At 44.7% G+C, this 22,491-nt stretch overlaps 1 protein-coding gene across 6 annotated transcripts; it reads right to left on the bottom strand.

Annotated features, from left to right (window-relative positions):
• On the bottom strand, positions 1-19,635 carry Prxl2a (peroxiredoxin like 2A). Of its 6 annotated transcripts, none has more exons than XM_046450395.2 (6): positions 19,483-19,635; positions 10,231-10,393; positions 8,335-8,426; positions 4,874-5,014; positions 3,990-4,154; positions 1-826 (listed from the first exon to the last, which is right to left on the bottom strand). In XM_046450395.2, the coding sequence occupies exons 2-6, from the start codon at positions 10,373-10,375 to the stop codon at positions 713-715; spliced, it is 657 nt and encodes a 218-aa protein (XP_046306351.1). In that variant the 5' UTR covers positions 10,376-10,393; positions 19,483-19,635; the 3' UTR covers positions 1-712. The 6 variants fall into 6 exon arrangements, with proteins under 6 accessions (XP_046306351.1, XP_046306346.1, XP_046306349.1 ...); XM_046450390.2 differs by having other exon boundaries at positions 10,231-10,410; positions 19,483-19,629; XM_046450393.2 differs by lacking the exon at positions 19,483-19,635 and adding an exon at positions 19,148-19,447 and having other exon boundaries at positions 10,231-10,410.
• Positions 19,636-22,491: the final 2,856 nt, after the last annotated feature.

The raw sequence follows: 22,491 nt of genomic DNA, 5'->3' as shown, positions 1-22,491 counted from the left end.
TAACATTATGGTAAGTATTTTTATTATTGGTTTTGTCAGAAAAATTTGTACAGGTGATTATTGATGCATAATTTATTAGAGCCAGAGATGATCACTCCTAGAAAAACAAATCTCTGAGGTTAGAATAGAGAACATGAAAAAAGAGATTTCAATTTATAATTTACCTTCATCAAACTATCCCATAATACATAATTTCTTTGAGTATTACTTTGACGTTATATAATAAGCCATTAATAGAAAACACACACACCAAGTCTTACATTCTCTAATCTTTAACTCCATTATCAATGTGTCCTACATCTTTTTATTTTATTTTTAAGCACTGGGGATTGAACCCAGGGCCTCCTGCATGATAGGCAAGCATTCTACCACTGAGCTACACCCCCAGCCCCAACTTTTCTTAGATTTTTCAAGACATGAAAATAAAAATCATTTCAAATAATGGTACTCAAATACCACATAAGTTTGTAATGAGGTGCACCAGCCAACTTTAAGCCTCATCTTTTCCAGGTCTTACCTAAAATGATCTGCACTAGTTTCTTGGATTTTTTATCAGTCATATTTTGGGCCTATTTTGCCTCAATGGGCCTAAACAGAAAATTATATTAAAATATGTTAATAATCTATAGTGAGAATATAGTGGTATAAGTGACTTTCCTAACTTTTCAGGGACATCAGTGGAAACAAGGATAAGCCAGGCAGTTTCATGTGATCATTTTTTCTCTGAGGCTGGAACCTGTGCTTTGATTTTCTTAGCAGCTTCCAGAACAGAAAGTGGGTTTACTTTGTCTCCAAATTCTTTTTCTCGGTGTTCAAGAAGAATGCCCTAAAAAGGAAATGAGAGGGAATATCAATCCTCATTCTAAGTCATTCATTCATGAGACAGATGTGGAGCACCAGCTGTCCATCAAGCCTTGTGCTCAAGGAAAAGAGAACATGGATCCCAATAAGGCCTGGCATCTGCCCTGGAGGAATTCAGACTTTGGGGGAAGGTGAATCAGAAAGGCCACATCACATGATTTGGAGTATGCAAGGAACACTTGGGGATCATGAAGCCAGGAGCTGCTAATTATGATAAGGGTATAAAGCAGAGAGGGTAACTCAGGTGTCCATAGACAGAGAGGCAGGCAAAAGAACATGGCAGCTGAAGAGAACTGAATGAAGATAAAAGAAAAACCCGACAGAGTGGAACTCAGACATCAGACTTCAGCAGGTGTTGAATGGCCACCTGAGAAGGGAGACCCATGGTTTCCTTTAGTTTTCATAAGAAACTGGAGGCCAATCTTTCGGTACTATGAAACAAAATGCACTAAGACCAGGATATCCCAAAGTGATCCTAAAGAAGTGGTAAAAAAAAAAAAAGTTTCTTTTGGATGACAGAGGGCATTAGTGATTGAATCCAGGGCCTTGTAAAGTCCATGGTAAGAAAGCATTCTACCAAGAGTTCCATCCCCACCCGTTTTTATTTTTAGACAGAGTCTCACTAAGTTGCCCAGGCTGGCCTCAAACTTGCCATCTTCCTGCCTCAGTCTCCCAAATATCTGAGATTATAGAGGTATGCTACTGTGCTTAAGTTATTTAACCCATTACACCTGAGAACTCAGACTTAAAAAAAAAAAAAAAGAGCCATTATCAGGCATGGTGGCAAAAAACTGTAATCCTAACTATGCAGGAAGCTGAGGCAGGAGGACCAAAATTCGAGGCCAGTTTTGGCAACTTAGCAATACATGGCTCAAAACAAAAAATTTTAAAAAGGGCTAAGGATGCAGCCCAGTGGTGGAGGATGCTTAGGTTCAATCATTAGTACAACACACACACACATATACACCCCAAAACAAGCAACACCCCCCCCCAAAAAAAACCCTGAAAATATGTTGTCATTATTTAGAAAGACTTAAAAAATTAGAAGTCCCACCTCAGTGTAGTGACTATAGGTGAATAGATCAGGAAATTATATTTACTTGCTATTCAATAAAGAGTAAAGCAGGTAGTAAAAATAAGGCTTGGCATCTGCCCTGGGAAAGAATATATAATGACATGCAAAAATGCTAAGGATACCTGCTAAATGAAAAAAAAAATCTAGTTTAGTTAAGGCATCAGTTTCTAAAAATAAAAAAACAAAGCCACCCGGGCATGGTTGCACATGCCTGTAATCCCAGCTACTAAGGAAGTTGTGGAAGGATAATCACAAGTTCAAGGCCAGCCTCAATAATTCAGTGAGACCCTGGCTCAAAATAAAATAAAAAGGGCTGAGGATGTAGGCCAGTGGTAGAGCACCTGAGTTCAATCACCAGTACCAAAGATTAAAAAATAAAAGAAGAACAAAAACAAAGCTAAAGACCATTCAGCTCTGTTCCAATGGGTTGTCTGTGGCGGTCAAGCTCACAGAATGGTTCCCCGCACCTTCCATTATTTGGCTGTTTTCAAATTTTCTATAGCACACATATGTTCTTTAAAGTATGCCTTACAGATTATTATTACAAAAACATTTTAAAATTCCCACCAAGTGGCACTGAGTGCTTTATGTATTAATAATACAAAAAAAGGAAAAAAGAAAAAAGTTCCCATCAAGTGGTACCTGGCACAGTGGACTGTAAAAACTACTCCCAAGAACAACTGAGCAAGGTCCTGATGCTCAGCCAATCCAGTTAACCTTCCACCAGGCAGGGAGAGCCTGAAGCTCCAGGGAGTGCCCACAAAGGCAAACAATACATCTGGCAACATCAGGAATGTGCCAGCCAGCCTGTGAGCATCAGGTGAGTCATCACTAGGCAAGAAAAGGCTGGCAGGTATGCCAAACCCTGCCCTAGAGGCCAGGAGAAAGCAAGGAGGGAGGAGTGCAGGAAACCCCCAGTTCCAGGGTCTCTGGAACTAGAGAAATGTGAGTTCCTGCATTTTATCTTTTAAATTTATACTTACTGTTAAGTTCTAATAAGCCAAGTGAGAGCAGTTACTGAAGTATAAAAGAACTCAGAAATAAAGCCTAAAATCCAAGGATTTCTATTACCTCTTTGATTTCTTCTAAATTGGGGAAAAATATGCAATTATCAATATTGATAATAAGATCCAACCATGCAGACCAACCCTGTCTTTCTACAGAAAGAAAACAATTCTTGCTATAAATTTTAATGTCATGCCCCTGGGCAGGGACCAGCCTAGAAGTCAGACCACCAGTCTCCAGGTCTTCCTCCCATGCCCTGACTGTATCTATTCTGCCCCATCCCTCCATATAAATACCAGCCTTTCTGGTACCACTTTCCAGGGTGGGGTGGGGGATGTCACAACAGCCCAGGGTCCAACATGGAGCACCCACCCACCTAACTCCTGGGTCCACAGACTCCTCATCTATCTTTTCCATGCTCTGCTTCTGGGGTCTCCATGTTGACTCTAGATCCTAATAATCAGAGCCCATAACAGTCCATCTACAGCAGGGTCAGTGACCTCTCTATGCACAGCCCTGACACCAAGACCCTCAGAGGGAAAAACACATTCTCCCCAACAAAACCTCCTTGCCCCTTCCCTTATCAGGCCTGTTTTTATTCCTTCTTTCCTCTTCAGTTTTCTCCATCCTTGATGGCCTGGAAATATGCAAATAAAGTACATTTATAAGGATAATAAAATGATATTTTCATTTGAACACAGAAAACAGAACCTGAATCAGAAAATCCTGGGTTCAGACCTCAGCAGTGCCACTGCTGAGCTGTATTCATTGGTACAGTTGCTCATCCCCTCATGGTCGAAGCTCTTTGTCTGCAACATGATCAGAGTCTCACAAGGTGAAGAGTGAATGGACTCATCTATGAGGAGCCAGCAGGTGTGTGGCAAATGACCACTGCCCTCCCTCCCTTTCCTTACCTTCCCCGGTTTTCTGGAATGAAAGCCAGGAAAACCCAAACAGGGAAAGTAAACCCCCATTCTAGATCCCTGATCAGGGCCTTGTGATCAGAGACAGATACCCAGAGATGCCCAAGGAAACATTAAGAATGTACCTGCTTTCCTGGTCCCACCACAAAAACTCCCCCGAGGATGAAGCCTTCGCCTTCTAGGTTTCCAGAGAAGCCTCCATTCCAGGCCCGGAAGAAGTTGTACCATACACCCAGACGGACAAATCCCATAAACATCATCTTGCGCCTTTGTGGACCATAGAATTTTTTCTAGGGACCAAGAAAGATAGACCCCATATGAAGAGTCTTTATGCCTACCCCTCCAGGGAGGAAGTTTCCCTACAGGGTATCTGTTCTCAGGCAAAGACACAAAGACTGATAGTTCCTGTCCTCTCCCCATTTAGCACACACAACTCCACCACAATGAGCCTCAACTGCCAAGGACATGAAGAAACTTGCCAGGTTTGTCATCTTTTAATTTTTTTTTCAGTACTGGAGATTGAACCCCAGGGCCTTGTACATGCTGGGCAAGTACTCTAACTCCCAGCCCTGGGTTCAGCTTCTGATTTCAAGACAGGCCCAACCTAGAGAAATAACTCTAACTTGACCTTATCACTATTCTCATACCTTCAATGATGCTACATTCTGCAGGTGAGGAATGGAGGGGAAAGCAAGAGAGCTGCAATACATTAAGGGTTGGGGGTTTGTGTTAAGGTCCACCTGTGTGATGGGGGAACCCAAGTGGGCTTCGGCTACTGTCCACCTCCTGGGTCACACTGCATGAAAGGGTTTTAGTATCATTGAAGAAGGAAGCTTTCAAGCATCTGATGCTCTGGCTCATAGGGCTGGGGGAGCCCCAGCAAGTCCAGAGCAACAGAAGGGGAGGCTGGCCTCCAGCTCCATGCTAGATTGACCCTGAGCCACAGATCTCTCCATAGCTGAGCCCAGTCCCCATCAGTATGTGTCTCACAAGCTCACAAGACATGTACCTTTTCATCCAGGAAGACGTCTCCTTTGAAATAAGGCTGAAAGTCCTTCACTTCAGTCCCAACCTTTTCCTTTACCACCGCATAGAGGGGAACACCCAGGTCATCCAACTTGGGTTTCAGGGAGGACAGGTCCATAGCCTCCTGTGGAAGATAGGGAGGTCCAGGGGCATGAACTCCTGATGTTCTGCAGCCAACAAACCTCTCTCTACATAGCACCAGAGCGTGGCTGGCTCTGAACGTAGGGACCAGAGGCAACAAAATGCCAGAAGTATTTGTGCAGCCCAGCATGCACCTGTCTCAGCTGAGCACTAGGCATCAGGAAAGGGCATCAGAAGCCATCCTCAGTCCAGACTTCTTGTGTTTTTCACTGTGGAAAAAACAGCTAGCTTCCTCTCATGGGTGTTTCAACCACAGCCTGGGGTAGGCAGCCATAACAGTGTCGCCTCTACTCCCAGCCATGACACTTCTTACCTATCTCATCTTCCAGCTGCTCTCTGGCCTTAGACCAAACTAGTACAAGGGACCATCAGACACATGCCACACAGTCCACCCTCCCAGGGCTTGTGCTCAGTGGTCTCCCCTCCCCTGCTACCACTTCCTTTCTCTTTTCAGCTCAAACTGGACTCTCTGGAAAAGCATCCCTGATCTAGAAAGATCTCCCTGGCTAAGCCTATCCAGTCTGTGACGTTCTATTTCTGTTTCTCTGTGTATGTTCTTTTTTGTTGCTGTTGTTTGTTTGTTTGGTTTGGTTTGGTTTTTTTTGGTACTGAGGATTGAATCCAGGGGCCCTCTACCACTGAGTTATTTCCACAATTCTTTTTTTTTTTTTTTTCTATTTTGACACAGGGTCTTGCCAAGTTGCTGAGGCTGACCTTGAACTTGCAATCTTCCTGCCTTAGTCTTCTGAGTCACTGGGATGATAGGTGTGAGCCACAACTGGCTCTGTGCATGTCTTCTCTAGCTTCCCTGCTTGGCTACATTTTTTTGTGCTGAGTCTGTGGGATACCACTAAGGTGAGGATTGTCACTTAATTCCCAAATATATCTCATATTCAGAAACTGTGTGTTCCATTTATTGGTCCCTCAGTGCATAGAACATGACTGGATATAAAGAAGGTTGCTAAATACCAGGTGGAAAAATTTGAAGGTGGAGAACGTAGCTGAGCTGAGCAGTTCAGACATCCTTGACCCTCATGAACTGGTGTGGATAAGTAAATACTGCACAGATCACGGTAAAGCTTTAACTTAAGAACAAATTATTTTTTCACTTTGAGTGCCAGAATTAAAGGACTAGCAGGAAATTCTTTTAAATGAAGCCTGCTTGCTTCAAATACAAATGCACTGCTGTATGGTGGCAACTACATTTACATTTTCTAGAACAACAACAACAAAAAGTTGAAGCAGAATTTACTATAATACATTTATCAAGAGCTTCAGTGAGTGGCAAATTTTGCCCAAGAACCAGGAGGAGGGACTATAGTGTCTGATGTGGTCAAAGATCACCTGTTGGAGAAGAGAAGCTTTTTTTCACTTGCTTTTCCTGGGCTCTTTATCTGGGAATGTCACTGCACAAAGCTGTGAAATGGAAACTGAGTCAAATACCTTCTCCTCAGACCTCCCCAAAAACTCAGACTGACATCCACCCATCTTTTTTGGAAAATTTAAGTTTCCACAAAAATGTTCTGCCAGGGCACAGACCAACATAGAGGAAAACAGGCTGCAATTAGCAAGCGTTATTGCTCTTGGAACCTTCTGGGTTTCACTGAGATCAAGTCATAACAGGCTTCAATGTTGGTGTGTGGAGGCATTGCAGATTTGGAATCAAAAACTCTTAGTTTAAACTCCACCTCTAGTAGTAGACAGAAAAATGAGCCTCTAAAGATATCTGTGTCCCAATTCCTGGAACTTGTGAATATGTTACATTACATGGCAAGGGGGAGGGAGACTGAGATAAAATTTAGTCTGTTAATCAGCTGACCTTGAAGTAAGAAGATTATATGGTTGGGCCCAATATAATCACTAGGGTCCTTAAGTGTGAAGAGGAAGGCAGAAAAGTCACTGTCATCGGAATACAATGACATACAACCACTTGACCAGCTAACTTTTAAAACAGAGGAAGGAGGTTATAAGCTAATGAATACAGGAAGCTGGAAAAGGCAAAGAAATGGATTCTCCCCCATAGACTCCAAGAGGAATGCATGCATATTCCATTTTGGAATTCTGACTTCCAGAACTCTGAGGCAGTTGTGTTGTTTAAAGTCACCAAGTTTGTGGAAACAGGACATTAATATACCTCCTTAGACAGCATGACTTTGTTACAACGTCTACACCATTGTTTCCTCCTCTGCAAAACGGGAGTAGTAACAATCAGCTGTATTTTCAAGAGATATGAGGAGAAACCAATGGGATGACAGGCAAAAAATGCCCTGAGGGGGAGACTCTGCAGGACAGGCTGTGCATCAGGGTATAAGTGGATTCTCCACTGGTCCACCACACAATTAGAAGAGAGACCAACAGGGCTGAAAAGGAAATCCCTCAGGGCTGAAGACGGCAGCCAGAGGAATAGGATGATAATCTTCACAGGGCCAAAGCCACAGCTTGGGAAGCCAGGCGGTCTTGTGAGTAGGAGTACTGTCATCCCCAGTTTTCTTCCAGGCAAGGAGTGATTTCAGAACTTGGTGCTTCTGTTACCAGATTAGGCAGGCCACCAAACCATTCTGGCTCTCAGTTTATCCAGAGGGGCCTAGGCCACTGCAATGTTTCCTTTGATACTAGTATTTTGTGACTTAGAAATCACCGTTCCTGCCTTCCCTGATGTGCTTCTTCACTTACTGGGCAGACAGCAGTGGCTTCCCTTTGAAGGGCCAACCTGGAGACCATCCAGTCAGTGAGTCCCAACTTTCATGGATTTCTCATGTCAAATGCACCCACACCATCAGCTTAACTAAATCCCTGCCAAGGTACAGATCCTGTGAGACCATAGCTTCCATACTGGACTCCAAGTGGGTCCCTAATGGGAGACTGACAAGCAGGTCTGTTCTATACCACCTTAAAGAGCTTCTCCAGGTGCTGCAGCTTTATCACAGATGGGCGCTAACCATGCCCATAGCAATGTAGACCTCCCATTTCAAGAAGTTTGTGTCTGTGCTGCCCACTGGGAACACTGAACTGTACCTCAACTTGGATTAAATGGGGGAGAACACAGATGTCACAACACAAGGTGAAAGGCTTGCAAGTATCAAAGGGAAGACAGATGTGTTGCTAACCTCAGTAAGAGACAGCAAGTTGCTAAAAAGCAGGAACAAAATCTACATCAAAAGAAATATCCAGAGCAAATAACAGAACAGCCCAGAGTTGACAAAAGGCCACAGTAGGCCTACAGGCCTTTGATCCTGGCTGGCAATGCTCTGGTCCCCACTTGCAGGGATTCTTTTCTCTGAATTGATCTTCTAAGGTACCCACCTCTCGACATAGAAAACAGCCTGGCCTCCGCACAGCCATAATCACAGCTCCACTCTTTTCCCATAGTTCCTTTGCTTTGAAAGTCCTTGGTTCTAAGGGGAAAATAAAAGGAAATTCAGTATCTCCTCCTGGCCTTCCAGTCCTGACCCCTAAGCAGCTCATGATCTGCACTAAGCCAAGCCAAGGTCAGAAACCAGGCTTGGGAGAGGGCAAGGACAGGCATTTCACACATGGGAGGGGGGAACCAACTCACACAGGGACTATTCATCTTCCTGAAGAAAGTTAATAACACTTACAGATCCTATTACATACTCAAAGGCCCCTCCACATAAAAACATTTTCAAATATGAACATTCCAAACTGTGGCAGAATGGCATTGCTTTTATGGCCAGTGTCACTGAACATTGTAACAATTCTGTAGGTCAGAAAAATAGGCAAACTGAAAATGTCTTGTACTTTCTCTCTTTCTCTCTCACACGTACACACACATACACACACACACATACTCTTATAAAAATATTCAAAGGAATTAAGACAACAGAATTTTTTTAAAATTACCTCAGTTATGTAAACTGCAATGTTATTATTAGAGTGGGGTAGATGTCCTACAAGGAAGTGATTAGGGTAGATAGTACTGTAGTACAAAACTGTAGTACAAGATTGTCTCTGATATCAGATTGAATTTGAATCTAGAGCTGTGTGATCGTGGGAAAGCCGTTTTTCCTCTTTGAATCTCAGCTTTCTCATTTGCAAAATGCATATAAATATATGCAGTTCTACCTTGGGCAGCAGGGATTATTAAAAAGAGAATATAAAAGTGTTACTCATGGTGTCTGGTCATAGAGTTAGTGGGGGCTCAGTAAGTATGAACCCTTATGCTTTAGTGTGCCATGTTCCTGTGGGGGGCTATGTGAACAAAAAAAGGGAAGAGGGAAGTGGGGGAGACTGTCCATAATCAAATGAGACTGGGAAGCCTGGGGTAAACAAAGGCTATCAGGCCTTCCTCACACCTTACTGAAGAGGCACTCCATGAGTCTGCACAACCACACAACTGCCTTCCTTTGCAAGCTTCCTCACTTACTGAATGGATGACAAAGGCTTCCTCTCAGGACACTAATCTGGAGACCACATAGTCAATGAGCCCCAGTGTTTACCAGTCAAACTTCCTTGCTACAACTGAATCCCCACAGAGTTACAGCTTTAATACTGAGAACACACAGCTCTCAGCTGCCCATAATGGACTCCAGAGGGAAAAGTGTTCCAGAGGGAGGTAGAGAGGTATGTCTGTTCTGAAGTGTGGCACTAAAATGCTTTCTCTTGTACTGCCTAATTGGGGGCTGATTATGCTCTATTAACAGCAAAGCAGACCTCCCATTTCAATAAGCAAATTCCTTCTGTGCACCAGGTCCTGTGCTGAGCATCAGGAACGTGGAATTAGATACACAATGTTTCTCAGCCTTATCTGACCCAGAGACTTCTTTATTTAATTACTTTTTTGCAGGGGGGAGGGGTGGCACATTGATGATTCCACAAGCCTGGAATTGCTCAGAAAACTTTCTGGAAGGTTTACCAAGTGATGGCATAATACATGATTAAACATTATGAAGTGATTTATCATTTTAATTAGATAATAAGAGTGAACAATAATTTTGATAAAAAAAGGTAAAATAACATATCAAGATCATAACTTTATAATAACATGTACATATGGAAAGGAAAATGCTGGAATAAAAATGATGACTATGTTAGGAAAATGGAACTGTCGGTAATTTCAAAGTTTACTAAATTTTCCCTAATGTTATTATATTGTCTCTTCAAGAAAATAAATAAATAAATAAGCAAGCCTGCATGCCAGTACCTTGGAAAAGTACTGAGAACAGCAGGGTGACTACTTACCCTTCTCCAGTGTTTTCAGGTCTATATCTTCCAGATATTCCAGTGCTGCTTTCTTGGGCTTGGACAGAAACATGTCTGTGTTGGCCAGGAACAGTGCCAAAGCAGCAGCCCCCAGGGCTCCTGCACCAATGGACCACATTCCCATGGTGAAGACACTTGGGTCCTGGAGGAAAGACATCTCTGGAGATTGAGAGGAAGGAAGATGTTACTGGTTCCACAGGACAGCTGGAATCTGATCTCCTGAGTAAGGTTCCAAGGCTCTGGCAGGCAGCTGGCCAGGAAGCCAAGGGAGGAGGGGAAGCAGGATCAGAAATGTGGAATGAGGTCTGCTAATCACCTGCCAGTTATTAGAGCTTGAAGATATGACAGATGTGTAATTAGTGCCCCAAGGAACTCACCAGGGGGTCAGAAGTAATGACAGAGAAATGACAGCATTCTCAGGACTTCTCTTGCTGTTCCCTTTCCTTTAGTCTAAGGTGGTGGCCCCCAACTCTGCAGTCCTCTGCCATGCTGTGACCCCTTGACTTCTTCCTTTCCTCTCCAAACTCTGATATTACAACACAAGTGGCTCAGCTATGCCTACCTAGATAGGGGCAGCTTTCTCTTCCGTGATTAGAGGATACTTGCTTTGTTACCCTACCTTTTTTCCTTTTTAATTGGAAAATCCCCCAGAAACAAGGACCATATTCTATTCATTAAGGCCCCAGCAGGACCCACTCATGGTAGGCAGACAATCTCAGCATGAGATCCCAAATGAGAATAGTTTTATTTTCTAGTTATTGTAGAAATACAATAGGCTCATGGTAAAACAAAACAAAAAAATAGCAAAGAGGCAATACATAAAATTATGGTTGACAAGAAAGCAAACATCCTCCAAAGCCTACCACCAAGAGATAGCAACTGTTAAACACCTTGTCTAACCTGCCATTTTCCCACTGTGAACAGAACTGCATGGTGTCTGCTGAATGAGGGAAGTAAGGAACTAAGGGGGTATGTGTTATGCCCAGAAGCAAGTGCTTCAGAAACAGCCTAGCAAAAGGTATCTCTACACAATGTATGGGACTCTGCAAGTGAACTGGAGTCCCAGGCAGATTTTATTGGAACACCGTCTTATTCCCAGCCAGGGCCTGGACACTCAGTAGTAAAATTCCCTTCAGCTGGGAATCCTTATGCTTCTGGGTAGAAAACCCTGGAAGCAGCACACCCCTGTAACAGTGTTAGGGACCCTATCTAGCCTTCCTTCTCCTGACAACCACTTAAACACCTACCCTTCCATTACTTCTCATGCCATCCTAGGATCTGACTTATTCTCCTGCCTTCCTCCTATATCCCAGCCTGATTCTGTGTACTTAGATCGCTAGGGACAGGCCTTGGGGTATATGTGGTTCACTTACCCTCAACCTCAACTTGCCCCTTCAGGACTTGGCTCACACAGAATTTCTCCAAAGACCAAGCAAAAGTCTGGAAATCCATGGGGCTGTAAGGGAGGCACTACAACTTGGTGGTAATGACTTTGGAAAAGAAAGAGTAGGTCAGATTAGTACTAACGTTGGCCTCAGAAGTCCAGATTTGAATTAAGAAACGAAAGAGAACTTCCAGACAAGGGGTGACTAAATGAAAATGGCATTTCAGAAAGACGTTCTGGCATCTACGTACTTGGGGAGAAAAAAACAGCAGAGAGGTCAGTATGTGAATTAGGGAGGGGGTTGCTGCTGTGGTATCTCTGATGTGAGAGACTCTTGCTTGGAGAGGAGTTTCTTAAAACCATACTACTCAAAATGTGGTCCACAGACATGGACTCACCACAATTGTGTGCTGAAATGAACTCAACAGAATTGAATGGTGAAGAAAACAACTCACAAACAATCAAGTTCTTAGACCAAGCAGGAAAGAAACTTTCACAGGCCTGCTTCCAATTCTTTCATGTGGCAAAGTTACGCATTACTGGATTATAGCTCACAGACTAATCAGGAGGAAAATCACAGTTCTCAACCACCTGCTGAGATTCCACAATGCCTGGAACAATGTCTATATATATTTACACATTTCTAAAACATCTCTGGATTTCTGACAAGTGTGTAGGATCCAGGATCATGAGTAGTATCTGATCAGATGTAAACATTTCTGCTTCAGTATGCAAAGGCCAGCTTTAATCTACTCTACAAATAGACTTGCTTTGACTTGGTACATGAATGAATTCAGGAAGTTCAGAGACCCTTAGAGTCAGCTCCACATCCTTAAGATACAACCTGGTTGCACTTAGAGGCACACAGGCTTCATTCCCCTATTGCCCATCCACAGGCATTTAGCCTGTCTTCTTAAGAGTACAACATGGGAATTCAACTCAACTAGACTTAACAATTATTTCTGAACATTTATACAGCATTGACCTTATTTAATATATGATAATTTGGAACGATATAAAATGAAATGATAAACAATCCTCAAGGAGATGCAGGCCTGGCACACAAATAACAGAAAAGTAGATTAGAAGGTAAAGCAGTTGAGTCAGGAAATGAACATGAGGCTATGGCAGTACAGGGATGAGAGTCAGTCTGGGTAGCCACAGATGCATGGAGAAGTGGCTTTGGAGCTAGTGTAGGACACAAGAAGCAGGATGGAAGGGCTTGAACCTTCTAGGGCTGACTAAACCTGGGAAGGAGACTGACTGGGGCAGATGTCAGGGCTGAAGGTACCATCACCACTCTGGGGAGGTGGACTACATCCTCAGTCCCTGCAGCACTAAGCTGTCAGAGCATTATTAGGATTACTGGTCAGTCAGTTCTCTCCATGAACACACTGTGCCAAGTGGACCTCCAGCAGCTGGCTCTTCTGCCCATGATTAGCAGTGAAAAGTGATTTCTGGAAATACCCAGAGAAGGCACAGGTTCAACCGGTCAGCCAAGCCCCCAGAACTACAAAGCAACCCCGTCCTGGCATCCTGGAGCGTGTATGCAACAGCCTGCTGCACAGCCTGAGCAGATCCTGAGTCTTGGATCATAGTTATTCCCACCTAAGGAAAAGGGTGGGCAGGAGGAGCTTTAATATCTAAAAAAAATAACATATTTCCACATGGGCCTCTACGACCACTGACTTCGGAAGAAAGGGGACCAGTAACTCTGAATTTCCTTAGAGTCACTTGATACACATGGCCTAATATACTCTACAGTCTTGTGATACAGAAATCCTCCTGTTTTATAGCTGCCAACACTGAGAAGTTCATTAACTTCCCCACTGTCACAGAGCCAGCAGGTAGTGATAAATGCCACCTGGATCAGGCTCAACAGAAATAAGACTTCAAACCTTGTAATCTTTCTGTCACACCTTGCCCTACTGCATTCAGAAATGGGTCAAGAGGCATAATCTCCTTTGTCTTTAAAGATAATTAAAAAAGATAAACTTATTCTTCAATCATCAAATACAGTCAAATCATGATCTTCTAAAGGAAATTTACCACACACCAGATGTTCCTTCTCCCAGGCCCCATCCCTTTTCCATTAAAAAAGGGTCAGTCTCTCTAAAAGAGAATAACAAAGTTGTTTATAGGAGAGCCAGCCTCCACCAGTCTTCAATCACTCCCCCCCCCCCCAATGAAGCTTATCTGATCCTCCTCTCACAGAAGGTGAGGTTGATAAGAACACAAACAAACAACAGATGTGGCAGATCAGAGGCAGTTCAGGTCTAGAAGCTGTGGGGTAGAGAGCATAACCCAGATGTGCTTTAGGACAAGCTGGGCTGATCCCTTCCCAGGCCCCATTTTCCACAACTCCAAAATGAGGAGGTGCCCAGGTACTTAAAGCTCCCAGGTAACATCCTAGGATTCCAGCAGAAACAGCTCACTTTGAAGTCTGAACATTCTTGGTTTTTCACCAACACCCCCAACCCTGCCCATTCAGTTTACAACTTTGAACCTTCCTCCTTCCACAAGGCACCTCCCCTCCCTACAGGGTCCCTATCCCAAACTTCAGGCAGGTTAAACCTGAGAATAGGCACTCACCATGTGTAGCATCCACCCCTGTCTCTTCGGACAAAAAGGCTGACCCACAGTGAATAGGCAGGGAGAGAAGGCAGGGAGGGAGGGTTGGAGGTGGGGCCTTGGAGTCTAGCCTATGCCCCTAAGCTCAGTCACTCCATAGGCAGGACCAGGCCACACAGACACCCTGGGGCTCCCCCCAGCTGCCAACAGTTAATCTTCAGCAAACAAAAAAATGGAGAGCTGCCAAGGCCCCCCTAGCTCTTCAAAAAGTTGAGCAAAGTTTTGAGTCATTCGCAGTCATGCAGATTATAACATTTCCCAAGTGCCAACAGACTCCCCCTCTGCTATCCAGGGAAGACTAATGAAGCAAAGCCCTTAATACAGCCCACATGTCACTTGAACAGAATCAAAGAGCCAGCTTCTTTTCTCTGTGGCAGCCTGCTTCCTTGCCCATTCCTCACACCATACCCAGGAAGTCAGCTAGCATCACTGAGGACCTTCACCTGCATCTATTCATTACCTCCCTTTGCTTTCCCTGCCATGCAAGTGGTTTTTCAACTCATACTTCCTTCCTGAGTGATCTCACCTACTTCAGCACTTTAGCCTCTACCTTGGTATTGACTTCCAAATCCCCAATCCTGCTTTTGACTCAAAGTTTCCACTTGCAGGTTTTGTATCTCTATTGTACCCTGTCAAAACTGACCTACCCTCATGTTAATTTCTCTTCTGGAGTTCTCTCTTGGGGAAAAACACAAGCTTCTAGCCCATTTGTTCAAGCCAGAAACTAGTAGTCACATTTTAATCTCCTTTCAACCTCCCTCCCCATACCTAATTAGGAAGTTCTGTTCATCTTATAAAATGTATCTGCTACCCAATTCTTGACTTCACTGCTACAATCCAACCCCAAGACTGTATTATTTTGCACCCAGTCTACTTCAATAGCCACAGAATTGAACTTGGCCTGACTCTGCTTTTTTATTTTCTTTTTTTTTTTTCTAGTTTTTCTCCAGGTTGTACCAGAGCAATCTTAATACACCTTGACCTGCCTATCCTTCCCTTGGTTTCAGACTCTCACAATAAACTTCTTGGCACAGACCTCCAAAGCTTAGCTTCAGCCCACCATTCTGGCCTCCTCCCAGGCCACTAGAGCATCCTTATCAGACCACTCCACAAGCAAGGCTGTGCTACTGCTCATGCCATTTCTTTTACTCAGAATGCCTTCCCCACTCTTGCTAATGAGGTAAATGTCTATCTATTTGTTAAGGCTAAGCACAAATAATACTTTCCTCTAAATTCTTTCCTGAAAACCCTGCCACTTGACTGCTCCCTCACCTCTGATTATAGTGCACATGCATAATAAACACACGTACATGGTTACTGTACAAGTGGATTTCGTGTATTTTACCTACTTACATCTGTCTCCACGATATTATGGCACAATCTAAGGACAAGGACTATTGTTTCACCCATTCCTGTATCACTAGCACTTAACATATAGCCTAGTAATTAGTAGGTGTTACATGTCTAATGAAAGAATCTAAATTTTAAACTCCACAGTGAGGTGAGGTTGAAACCATTCAATTTCAGTGCAGTATGGAAGGTAATTTTGGATGGGGATGGCTTGATGTTAAAGAAAGCACTAAGCCTGGTGGGGTGGCATACACCTGTAATCCCAGTGACTCAGGAAGCTGAGGCAAGAGGACTGAAAGTTTAAGGCAAGCCTCAGAAACTTAGTGAGACTCTATCTCAAAACAAAAAGGGAATGTGGCTCAGTGGTAAAGTGTCCCTGGGTTCAATCCCTAGTGCCAAAAACAAACCAACCAGTAAGCCACTAAACTTATGATTTAGGTGAACTTACATTGAGTCCTAGCTACACTGCTTGCTGGCAGGGTGGTCTGACCTAATCTATGTAGACATTCTGGTGTACATTGAACATCCAGATGCTAAAGTACCCCAAGACTGCAGTTACAAGGATCTGATGGCACTTCAGAAAGTCACAGGGGCACTTGCCACTAGTGCTCTCCTGCTGGATATGCATCCTCACTTCTTCCTTCCCCAGGCCAAACTCCTGCCTGTTCAAAGAGCTGCCTCTAGGCAGAAACCGATAAAGTATTAATAAAATAAAGCATCAGCACTGGGTGGGTTAATTCATGTCCAAAACAAGTATAGACAGCATCATCAAGGGTATTCCTGCCTCACCCAGCCTACCCAGGGAATCCTCCCTTCTCAGAAGGAGCTAGCCTGGGGCAGACAGCACAGAAGGAAGAAAGAGAAGACCAGGAGACAAGGAAATTAAGGGCCTCCTAGCCTCAGGCCCTCAGTGCCAGGCTGGAAGGATATTTCATCTTCCTCTCCTTCCCTTAAAATTCTACTTCAGCCCCTCCTTTACTAAGTTCATGAGGGAACTAAGGCTCATAGAAGGGGCTAGGTAGTGCAAGATCACAAGGGTGACTCAGGTTTGGGTCTACCAAATCCCAGTCCATGACTGTTTATTCTGCATTTATTCTATCTGGTTTTCAAACAGCCAACCATTGGCCAAAAGTCTCTAGAGCTAGAACTGTGTAGGGATTAGGGATCTAGTCAAGAGGCTCAGGGCCTGAAACCTGATTGGTGGCTAAGAGAAATTTGAGTGTCAGACTACTCCTGAATAGGGCCTGGGAAACCTGGTACTTAGAGAGAACACCAGACTCTGCCAGGCCCAATCCTTGGCAAATAACTTATAAACCAATGCCAAATGTTTTCTTAAGGGTCACACTGCCCATTCTTGGCTAAGAAGCTGATCCACACTTTTCCCACTCACAGTAACAAGGCCCTGACAATTCTAGATGCTAAAGAGTTTGAAAATGCTAGTTTAACAACATGTTAACATGGGCACCTCGGGCCCCACTAGCAATAGAAGATGCCCTCCCACCCTCTAGTGTCTTCAATACCATAGCCACTTGCAAAGAGCTTTCACCTACCTGCTGCAGTCTCCAACTCTCAGTTATATTCTCTGGACTGTCTGCCTGTCTGCCTAGCTCTGGCTTAGCCCTCCTCTCAAATGCTAGATTCAGAAAGTTTTGAACAGATGCTCAAAGAACAAGCCATAACTAGCTACCAGGAAACTTTAGGATATGGCTAAAACTGAGGAATGTAGGAACTAGGAGAGGTCCTTTCCTCTGAGAAAGGAGGCTGAAGCTGCAGAGACCCCAAATGACTTAGCCATTCTGTCCCTCACTTGCTGTCTCCTGTCTAGGGACAGAACACCTGCTCTATCAAGTTATATGGGTGCAGATAGGAAGGCAGGGGTTATATTTCAAAAGACACTGCTTCAGGACCCTAATCCTAAACTCTTCCTCTGACTCTGTGAGGTCATTTCATCCCTCTGTACCTCAGTACCTTCTTAAAAACAAGGGTATTTTGAAAGGCTATCATAAAGAATATTTAAAAAACAATGTGAAATGCGGCAATGCACTATAGAATTGTGAGGCAGCCATCTTTCTCTTCTTTGCAGGGCTCAGATTCATTTATTTTCCCATGAGAGCAAGACATCTGAAGCAGGACACAAAACACTGAAAAACTGCTCCAGATCTCATTGCAGACCTGCTTTGTAGGTGGAGGTTCTAGATCTAGAAGGAACCCTGGCTTAGCTTCACCTCTCTGCTATCTGCCCACTGCACAACACATGCTCCATGCAAACCCTGCAGCAGCTACATACTGCCTTCTGCACCCATAGTGCCAGAGAAGGTAAAGGGCACTGCTTAGCTGTAATCTGTGCCAGAGGTCATTGAGCTCAGAGATGAGGCTGACTCCCTCCACAGCAACTCTGGACGGTTCTTGCCACACAAGCCTCAGTCAAGGGAGACTTAGAGTCTCTGCCCAACCTTTCACAAAGAGGCATGAAAGTTGCCTTATTTCTGAGATACTAACAAAGCCTGGAGCTTGAGTCCTGGAATTCCACTAAACCTTCTCAATACCACACAAGCTATTGAGAAACGTCTTTTGTACCCACTCAGAAACAATAGTCTCAACTACATGGTACGCCCTTATAAAGGAGGCCAGGTCAAGAACATCCAAGACATAATTCCCACTAGTTGTATGAACCTGAGCAAGGCACTGTCTTGAATCAGTAAAATGAAAATGACTCTCGAATCACTTCCCACAGACATGAAATAATAAGAAGATTAAACACATAGGAGCTGCTTTGTACACTGCCTTACAAAGGGTGACACTGATATGATATATAATTCTTCCTTGTTTCCCAATTAATGACTGCCTCAAAAATGGTATCCATATGTTTCTAATGAATGTGTATATTCTGAGGAGTCAAGGTTTGCGATCTGACTCCCAATTCTTAGTCTCCCAGGACAGGCTAAAACAGGTATATCCAAGACTACATACAAGCTGACTTTGTACAGATAGCTTTTTTCAAACTAAATCCTAATTATTTTCCTTTCTAATAAATAATCCACCAGCTGACAGGAAAATTCATTACAACAAAACCCAAATTCCAAGTTGAGGTCTAGGTCAATGGGCTGTGGAAACAGCATGGTGTAGTGGGATAAGAGGCAGAGTCAGCCCCATTGGAACTCTAGTCAATCCTGTGGCCTCGCGGGGGGCTTCCCACTGCACAGCTCAGCACCTCCTGACAGCACCAGGCGGGGCCCTAACTATTCTCGCCCTGTCTCTGACCACCGACCCCTTCTCTGCCAGCTCCTGCACAACGGGGAAGACAGGCTAGTCCTTCGTTGTCTTCTCATTCCCACACCTCTGCACTGTTTTGAAATTTACACTTGGACTCCTTCCAACAATAAACCATGGGCTTGTAACCTCTGGAAAAGGGAGAACAGGTGCCTCTGAGACTGTAGGGGCACGGGTCGGTGTGCAAGCAACAGTGACAGGACGCACTGTCAGGAGCCCCTGCCTTCACTGCCTCCTCTCAGGGGTCCGCGCGCCGCTCACCCCAGGCTTAGCCGTGGAGGGGTGGGCGTGCCGCAATCCTTTGTCCCAGATATTCTGGCAGGTCGGTGCTACCAGCCTCACTCAATGCCTAGAGCGGGAAGACAAGCGTTCTCGTCCTCAGATCAGCGCCAAGTCGTGGGCTCGGGAGCGGGATGTTCCCACTGATCGCGACCACGTAGAGGTGCCTCGGCGACAGGAAGGAGCCCCTTCCGGAGGAGGTGGTCGGGCAGCCACTAAAGGGACTGCAAGCTCGCGCAGGACCCGCCGAGAGCGCGGACGTAAACCCTGTAAGTGCTCCCGGCGCGCCACAGACCCGGCCCCGCTAGCCTCCTCACCTGCGCAGCGACAGACCCCGCCTCTGCGGACGTCACCGGCTTCACAGAGCCCTGCGCGCAGCGCCCGCCGTCAGTACTCCCGTCCCGCCCTCCTCTCGCGTGGGACTCGGACGCTGAGATCTACCCCGCTGGGATTCCGGGGCGGCCCCGCGCCTGCGCAGTTTCGCGCTGGTGCCGCCGCGCCACTCACACGTGACGGGCCCCGCCCCCCGCGGAGCCGCTGTTCCGACCATGCTCCGCTTCCTCCCGGCGCAGCTCGGCTCTAGCGGACAGTCTTGAATTTTCGCGCTTCTCTGGTTGCGTTCCCGGCTGTCGTGGGTTCGCACAGCTCTAGTTTGTTCACAACTCCAGAAGTCTCCTGAAGCGTTTTGTGTTGGTTGTTGTTTGGTACTAGGGTTTAAGGTGCTTTATCGCTGAGCTACATCCCAAGCCCTTTTTTATTGTTTAAAGCAGGGTCTCGCTAAATATCCCAGGGCCTCCGAAGTGTGATCCTCCTGCTTCAGCCTCCCCAATGGCTGGGATTACAAGCGTTCAGCTCCTGAAGCGTTTTTTAGCGCACTGCCCCAATCGGATGTAGAAGCACCTGTCGTGTAGCCAAGGCTGGTCACCTTCCAGTTTTAAGCACTTTCGGGAATAGTCCCGCCCCCCCCCCCCACACACACACACACTGCGGTTGGAACCCAGGGGTTCTCATCCACTGAGCTACATCCCCAGCCCTTTTGTTTTTGAGACAGGGTCTCAGTAAATTGTGGAGGCTGGCCTCGAATTTGTGATCTTCCTGTCTGAGCCTCCCAAGATCCTGGAGTTACAGGCGTGTGCCACAGCGCTCCGCGATCGAATAGTGTTTTTATTGTTGTTGTTGTTTTGTTTTAAACTACTACTTTCTCACCCTACTTTTTCTGGTATGGCGATGGAAATATTCAGGACTCATACAAATGAGCATCCCGTCAAGCATTGGGAACAAATTCAGAATTGCCAGCCTCCAACTTATCCTTGAAATGCTGTTTGCAAGGTAGAGTTATCTGTGGCAGCCAAGAACCCTGACTCTTGGGATGTTTTTTGGCCTGTTTCTCTCAGCCTGAGGAAGATGGGTTAGTTTGACCCACACTCATTAATCCCGTTCATTCTTTTACTCATCTATTAAGGACCCACACTGATTTAGAAGTAGGTGGTTAGGAGAACATCCTTTCAGAGATAGGATTAGCTGACTCACAGCAGAAGTCTTAAAAGATCAGAGGAACAATGAGGCCAGTCATTGGGCAGCTCACAAAGAAGTGGCAAATCAGCCTGACACCCCTCTGGTGAGAGGAGGTCTCTGCCTGCAGTCCCTCCCCCCTTCACCTGGGAAGCACTTACTGGTGTGGAAGTCCAAAAGCTCCCCCATTCACCTCCCTGACTTCCCACTCAGACTCCATGTTTCAGATGAATTTATGGCAGATCTTGGACCCATAGAATCTACTCAAGCATTCTTCTTAATCAAATTCTGAGTTTCTTTGCTCCACCTCTGGGACCCCAGAGCCTAGCCTAGGACCAGCATCCAGATGTACTTGGACAGTGTTTTGAAAGAGGGGTGGGCCTAAGTTGGGGAGTGAGAGGGGTCAATCAACCAGAGGGATCATGCAATTTTCTTGCTAGATGATGTGTTAGTCAGCTTTTCATTGCTGTGACCAAAATACCTGACAAGAACAATTTAAAGAAGGAAAAGTTTATTTGGGACTCAAAGTTTCAGAGGTTCAGTTCATGGTCAGCTGATTACATTTGCTCTGGGTTTGAGGTGTGGCAGAAAACCCTGGCAGAAATGTGGGGTTGGGAGGAAAGCAGAGAGAGAAAGAAAGAGAGAAACCAGGGACAAAATATAATCCTCAAGAGCACACCCCCAGCGATCTACTTCCTCCATTCATGCCCCCACCTGCCTACAGTTACCACCCAGTAGTCCATTAATCATCAAATGGATTAATCTGCTAATGAGGTTATACCTCTTATCATTGTCTAAATGTCCTACCTCTGAACCTTGCTGTATTGGGGACTATGCTTCTAAAACATGAGCTTTGTGGGGAGGGGTGGCATTTATAGATCCAAACCATAACAAGTAGCCAACAGATTTGAAGGTCATAAAATATTTGGTATAATTTGCTACAATGTGGATGTAGTCATAAAAAGGTAATTTTCCACCCTCACCCCTGACCTTTATCCTGCCTGCCTAATTTCTCGCTACTCTGTGAAGAGGGGAAAGAAAAGGCTTACTTTCTTCATTCTGACATAGAAGATATGGTCAAAGATAAGGAAAGTTTGCAGGGAGGTCTACTTAAGACAAAAGAAGAAGCCATTTCCTTAGGACCTGCACGCAGAAATTGACTATTAATGACAACTGCATTCAGGAATTAGAGCAGAATTCTGGAGAAGAAAGTGCTCTTAGGCTTCAGCTAGAATATATTTATTAATCAAATGGAAAAAAGCCATGACTCCACTTCTGCAACACCCTCAAGCTCTGGACTTCAGAAACCAGGCTAGATCTGGTAGTGAATTAATATGCTCCTAATGCTCCCAAGTTTCTCTTTGTACAAGAAAGCACAGGCTGAACTCTTTAAACTGCCATCAGACAGAAGAAGAAGTTATGGGCAAGTAGGCACAGGAAAACTTATTTATAAAACATAAGGATAAAAATTAAAAATAAAAACAAAAACCCTGAAAACCAAATCAAAAAACCTCAACAACATACCAAGTTTTAAAGAGAAAAGTAATTCTGATGTTGTAAAGACTATAGACTAGCTTTAGATTTTGAAGTTAACGTTGATTAGAATCTTCGTGACAACTTAGATAACTTAGATATATTACCACCCGGCAGGGACTGGGAAACTTACCTGCACCTCTCAAATCCAATGGACAGTCAGAAAACATGGCTAGCAGCAGACAGATCTGAGTAGACACTTGTGATTCTTTCAGTGTCCATCACCTTTACATTCAGCTGGATTCATCTGCTTACTCAGCGGTGACCCAAGCCAGCAGCAT

The sequence above is a fragment of the Marmota monax genome, unplaced genomic scaffold, assembly GCF_021218885.2.
Source record: "Marmota monax isolate L192 unplaced genomic scaffold, Marmota_monax_Labrador192_F-V1.1 WCK01_AAM20220418_F8-fsc00004, whole genome shotgun sequence".
Taxonomy (NCBI): domain Eukaryota; kingdom Metazoa; phylum Chordata; class Mammalia; order Rodentia; family Sciuridae; genus Marmota; species Marmota monax.
Note: the sequence above shows the minus strand (reverse complement) of the source record. Positions and strands in the feature narration are given on the sequence as shown.

Coding starts and splice junctions, on each gene's coding strand:
- Prxl2a (XM_046450390.2), bottom strand. CDS start 10,408: ATGTCTTTCCTCCAGGACCCAAGTGTCTTCACCATGGGAATGTGGTCC. Junction 5,015..8,334: donor GCTGTTTTCTATGTCGAGAG/GTGGGTACCTTA, acceptor TATCTTCCACAG/GAGGCTATGGACCTGTCCTC. Junction 4,155..4,873: donor ACGTCTTCCTGGATGAAAAG/GTACATGTCTTG, acceptor CTTGGTCCCTAG/AAAAAATTCTATGGTCCACA.